The sequence below is a fragment of the Medicago sativa genome, chromosome 8, assembly GCF_051527215.1.
Source record: "Medicago sativa cultivar Bolivia chromosome 8, Bolivia_mono, whole genome shotgun sequence".
Taxonomy (NCBI): Eukaryota; Viridiplantae; Streptophyta; class Magnoliopsida; order Fabales; family Fabaceae; genus Medicago; species Medicago sativa.
The window spans coordinates 90,561,760-90,568,057 of NC_140756.1; the positions used below are offsets into that span (position 1 = coordinate 90,561,760).

Below are 6,298 nucleotides of genomic sequence, written 5' to 3' on the forward strand. Positions count from 1 at the left end.
TTCTAAACCCATTAAAAATGTGTTGGAATGCGAGAATTATAGGTCATATGGCTCTTGCATTTTATGAGCAAATTTTAGTCATGTTTTGCACTCATTTTGCCTTTATTTTGGGTTGTTTTCTATGCTTTGTGCTATAGTGTTTTTCTTGCTCTATTTCTTTTGATATTACCATGTGTTACTAACCATTTCATTTCATGTCTCATACTTTTCATAAGCATTCTCATTCCATATCCATCTTATTTCTTGCACTTTAAGTTTCACCAAAAAATTAGAATGTAATACTTAGGGCTTTTTGTACTTTACTTTCATGCCATTTTAAATTTCTTGCAAGACCATAGAATGTATCTAGGTCAATGATGTAATAAGGACAATGGACTCTAATAATGTACACCGACACAAGCACCGACACATGCACACACCTCACTTTAGATATATAGCTAGAATATGCATGTTTAGATGTATGTTTAGGATTGTATGCTTAGATGAATGCTTAGGCTTTACACTTAGAAAAATCTCTTTTCCAAAAAATATGAACAACATCACTCAAATATTTTTTCTTAATAAACCTTGGGATCAAAATCCCATTGAATTTTCCTTTTCTTTTCTTAAACAAAATCTTAAAGAATTTTAATCATACTTAGACCTTTTTGCAATTGACTAATTCCACCTCACTCTTTTCATAATCTCATGCCTTTAAGGCCTCTCAATCTCCATTCTTCAAACTCCAATTTTTAAACTTAAAATCAACCAACAAAAATAAAAACATTTTTGGAAGAGAACTACGGTGGATTTGATCCCTTAAACGGGTACGTAGGCAAGGAACAAAATTCCTTCAATTCAAATAAAATAAAAATTCAAACACATTCTTCTCCCTCCAATTCTTCACTTAGAAACTCTTAGGTTTAAATAAACACTTTTCAAAATAGCATTTAAAAATAAAGCGCGCGCGTAGAAATTAAAGACGGCTCCTATAGGATACTATAGTCGTTATGGGTGCCTAACACCTTCCCGTAACGAAAACAACTCCCGGACCTCGATTCTCAAGGGTTTTGCTTATTTTTTCCCTTCCCAAGAAAAAATGAGATATCACCGGTTAAAAGGTTCAAACGTAATCAATGTTTGACACCCGAAAACCAAGATAAAACAGTCGCCGACGCAGGACAAGAAACGAGACAGAGCGGCGAGCCTACCTGTGAGCTGCGGTACTTCCTTAATGTTGGTGGGGCTTCTCATGTTGATGATCGCCTGGCATTTGTCAGGGTTTGCTTCGATGCCTCGCCTTGTTAAAAGGAAACCTAAGAATTTTCCCGCTTGCACTCCAAAAGAACACTTAGCTGGATTCAAACGAATTCTGTATCTTCGAACCTGGCTCAATATCTCCTCCAGATCTTCTGAGTGACTGTATCCCTCTTTCATTTTTGCGACCAGGTCGTCAATATATACCTCAAGATTTCGTCCTATCTGTGCGGAGAACGCGGTGTCTATTGATCGCTGGAAGGTGGCGCCTGCGTTCTTTAGACCAAAAGACATGACTTCATAGTGATAATTCTTTGTGTTGGTCATAAAAGCCGTTTTCGGAGCGTCCAGAGGATCCATCCGTATTTGATTGTAACCTGAATAGGCGTCCATAAAGCTTAGGGTTCTGTACCCTGAGGCGCTGTCGATCAGGTGGTCAATGTTTGGGAGAGGATAAGGATCTTTAGGGCAAGCCATGTTCAAATCTGTGTAGTCCACGCACATTCGCCACTTCCCGTTTGCTTTCTTAACGAGGACGGTGTTGGCTAACCATGTGGGATATTTTATTTCGCTGATAAAGTGGGCTTCAACCAACTTTTTTACTTCCTCATCCACTGCCTTCCTTCTCTCCTCGCCCATCTTCCTTTTCCGTTGTACCACCGGTTTCACGCCAGGCTTGATGGATAGATGGTGGCAGGCAATGTCGGGATCCATCCCTGGCATTTCTGATGGATGCCAGGCGAAAAGATCCAGATTTTTCTACAGCAGTTTAACCATGGCGACCTCTTCTTCAGGGGACAGCGACGTGCCAATCTTCGTTGTGTGGTGGGCTTCTGGTCCGATGGATACCTCTTTTAATTCTTCAGTGGGCTCTAGGCGTTCTTGCTGGAAGTCTTCTCTAGGATCCAGATCGATCATGTTAACCTCACGTGTTACCTCACTGCTTGATTTTTTTCTTGGTCTTCTGCAACCGCAAACTGTTGTGATAGCACTCCCTGGCGAGTTTCTGATCGCCTCGAATGGTTCCAACTTTCCCAGAGTCAAGAGGGTACTTCATTACTAGGAACTTAGTGGACAAGAATCCGCCCAACAGGTTGAAGGCGGGGCGACCTATAATGATGTTGTAGGAGCTGGGCGAGTTTACGACGAGATACCTGACTCGAATGGTTTTGGCATGAGATCCGCTTCCGAATGTTGTCTTTAGGGTAATGTATCCTCTTACATGAACCTGCTCGCCCGTGAATCCTGCCAGAGTTCCTTTGAAAGGTTGTAGCTGTTCCGAATCTAGTCCCATTCGATCAAATGTGTCATAGTAAAGAATATCAGCAGAGCTTCCTGGGTCTATCAACACCCTCTTCACGTCCCACTTGAAGATTTGTAAAGTGACGACCATGGGGTCATCGTCGTGGGGTACTATGTCTCGATAATCTTTGGGCGTGAAAGATATCTCCGGTTCATGCCTCTGATCCGTCTCTTCATACTCCTGGCACAACATTACCTGCCTCACATACTTCTTTCGCGACGAGCTCGACTCCCCTCCCCCGGCGAAGCCGCCTGAAATAGTGTTTATGGCGTGTCTTTTTTCGTCGTTTACTTCCTCCTTTTTATGATCTGCTTTCTGTTTAATCTCGCCCCTTCTGTCCTTGACATACCCTCTTAGCTTCCCGCTTTGTATCAGTCGCTCGATTTCCTGGCGAAGATGAATACATGAGTCTGTGTCGTGTCCTCGTACCTTATGATATTTGCACCATTTGTCTTCATCCCTTCCCATGACGGGGCTGCGGGCTGGCAAGGGTTCCGGGATCAGCCTTGCTTCGAAGACCTCCTTCATGATACGCTCTGGCCTTGCATTTAAGGGTGTGAAGTCTCTTTGAGAATACGGATTGAACGGCCGCCTCTCTGGCCTTCTGTAGGGCGCGCGATCTTTGCTAGCTGTTGGTTGATAAGGTCGCCGCTCCGGGTTGCTCGCGCGTTCCTTGGCGTCTCTGGCCTTCTTTTCTGCGTTGCTCTCCTCACCCTTGATGTAACAGTCCGCCCTGGCTATAACTTCTTCCATAGAATCCGCAGGTTTCTGAGCTAGAGATTCGTTGAATTGCCCTGCTCTTAGTCCGTTCTGAAAAGCTCCCACGAACACTTCCTGGTTGGGGTTGATCACCTTGATGGTTGTGTCGTTAAACCTAGCCAGGTAGTCTCTGAGGGATTCATTATGTCCCTGTCGTACATTGAAGAGGCTGGTTGCCGGGACCTTGCGATGTCTGCTAGCGGAGAACTGTTGGATGAGTTTTCTGGTCATGTCCTGGTAGCTGAGGATGGAGAACCGTGGAAGATTCATGTACCAGCGTAAGGCGGCGTCAGTGAAAGTACCCGCTAGCAATTTGCACTTTAGAGAATCAGGAGCCCCGACAACCGCCATGCGTGTATTGAAGGCCGTGACATGCTCCATGGGGTCGCTTTTCCCGTCGAAGGCGGATAGGTGGGGCGGCTTGAAGCCCTCTGGAACTGGCGCGTCCCAGATTTCAGTGGATAACGGTTGTGGTTCAGGGTCGTCCAACTCGCCATGGTGTGATTCTTCTTTTTCCTCCAGCTGCTTTTGTTGCATGGTCTCCATTGAGGCCTGAAGGGCATCGTTGTGATCCTTCAGTTGAGCGAGTTGGGTTCGCATGGATTCTAATTCTTCAGCTGTTGCCATGATGAGATGAGAGGTTTTTCTCTAAATCGTACGTGAGGTGCGATTTAGGTTGGTTAAAAAAGGGTAGGTTTTTGAACCGCCAAGGAGTTTCATGACTCAGAGGTCTCGTTTTAGGGTTCTCGAATCACGATTTGCGATTCAAAAACGTGGTCATGGTTAGTTTTACCTTTTTCCCACAGACGGCGTCAACTGTACTTGCAAAAAAGTACGGTAAAGGATTCTAGGATTCTAGGGTTTAGACTGATGATTAGATGCCTCGAGAATGATCTCAAGAGTAGTATTTATAGCCTGCTATGGGCTTGGGTTTCGGTTGCTTGGCTCCCAAGCAACGGGGGTATTTATGTATTTTGGGGCTATCGGGCGGTTTCTAGAGGCTTCTAGAAGTTTTGTGAGGCGGCGCCCTTAAGGGAGCGCGCCAAGGCTTAATAACCCTTCTGGAGGGGCGCCAAGACCTTTTCTGGAGGGCTTTAGGGCCCTTAGGAAGATTATGACGGTCCAGTGTCCTAAAAGGAGTCAAAATCCTCTCCATTTATTTTCCTCTTCAATTTCTCCATTTAGAGAGATAAAGACACATAAAAAAGTAAAAAATAATTAATGATGGTGGAACCCAGTTAAAGATAGGACCCACCACCTATTTTTTGTGTCTATATCTTTCCAAATTGCATCTTCTATTTATTTTTAAAAATGGAGAGGATCTTAACCCAATGAAAATTAGAAAAAAAAAAATTCACTATTTAAGGTTACGTACTAAGCAATGCCCTAGGGCACTCATTAACATTTTTCATTAAAAAATCTGTATTAAAAAATAGCTTTTGTACTTTTAAAAATTTAATTATATTCCGCCCCAAATTATAAGTTTTTTTTTTTTTTTGAGGAAATCCCAAATTATAAGTTGTTTTGGAATGAAAAATTGTACCAAATTTACTATTTAATGTTATTTTTTTCTAACATACCATTAACTATGTATTACCTCTCTTTTTATTTTTTTTAATTTATATTTCTCATACTACTATTTATTCAAGACATTTTTAATTTATATTTCTCATACTACTATTTATTTAAGACAATTTTGTAAAACAACTCATAATATCTTTTTCATAATATCCAATACTTAAGTGTACTTTTTAGCATTTTTTATAAATTTATAATAGGGGACGGAATGCACATAATGTCCAAATGGATGAAATGAAGAGAATAATAAATGGTGAGGGTTTTAACTCTGTCCAGGCAGGGAGTCCACATGTTTGCATTTTTTAGAACAAAGTATAGATCTGAGATGCAACTAATTTCAATTGGCTTCATAAATAGTTCGTCGCTACATTAAATTCGTCTCCAGCTTGAGAAATGTCTTCGAATTGTCGTTACTAAGAAGCGCCGCAAATAATACAATATAAAAGATACTTTAAGATAATATAAAAGATATGTTAAATTAATAAATTTAAAGTAACTTATTAAATTCTAAATATTTATGTATTCATTTATGTAAATTTTATGATGAATTTAAAATGTTTTTTTTATGTCATTTCATATTCATCAACTAATTCAACCGTTAATTTTACTGAAGATTACTTTCACAATCATATTTATAAACAAATATGTATTTTTTGATTTATTGAATAAATAATGTATTTAGTCTATATAGACCAAATACATTAGATATTAAATAAATATAAAAAGTACTTTTTATTTATAAATGGACTGGAGAAAGTACAATTAATTTATCAATTATTGGTCATCAACTATAAACTATCATAGCTATAATCTCTTCAAAAAAACATTAAACACAATTTTATGTCTAACCACATCATAGCTTTTCAATTTCATCCATCAACTTTTGTAAAAAAAAAAAAAAAAATGAAAACTGCTCTTAAGTCATAGCGTGAGTTAACTCACGTAGGTTATAAATCGAGCGTGACTTAACTCACGCGGCGTGCTGTTATAAAACATCAACTGAGTAACATAACACTCACTTACAAAACATTTCAAAAAACTTCCCAAAGTGTGATTTTCGTCTTTCTTGCACCATTCAAACTCAATTTCTCCCAGAAAATCTAGTAAAGTATTTGCATTGCCCTTTTTGTTTTAAATTTTGGTATTTTTGGAGAAATTTTGAATTTTAGGGTTTATATAAATTTGTTTTGCATGTTAGTTTTTTTGATGAATTAAGTTATAAATTGTTGTTTGGAGTAGGTTTGATTGAAATGTGGTAGGTTAGAGTTAGAAATTGTTAGAAATTTTGTTGAATTCTAAGTGTTTGATAAAATGTCTCAATTAAAATTTGTTTATTTTTTGGATTATTAATGATGAAATTAGTTAGAAATTGGTTTGTTAATTTAGATTATAATATGTTTGACTGCAATGTGGTAGTTTACG

The 6,298-nt window shown here is 39.2% G+C and overlaps 1 protein-coding gene across 1 annotated transcript; it reads right to left on the minus strand.

Moving 5' to 3' along the window:
* Positions 1–2,173: 2,173 nt before the first annotated feature.
* On the minus strand, positions 2,174–3,925 carry LOC146903161 (uncharacterized). Its single transcript, XM_085737205.1, has one exon. The coding sequence runs from the start codon at positions 3,923–3,925 to the stop codon at positions 2,174–2,176; it is 1,752 nt and encodes a 583-aa protein (XP_085593331.1).
* Positions 3,926–6,298: the final 2,373 nt, after the last annotated feature.

Excerpts from the sequence above, each read along its gene's own strand:
- LOC146903161 (XM_085737205.1), bottom strand. The coding sequence starts at position 3,925 with ATGGCAACAGCTGAAGAATTAGAATCCATGCGAACCCAACTCGCTCAA.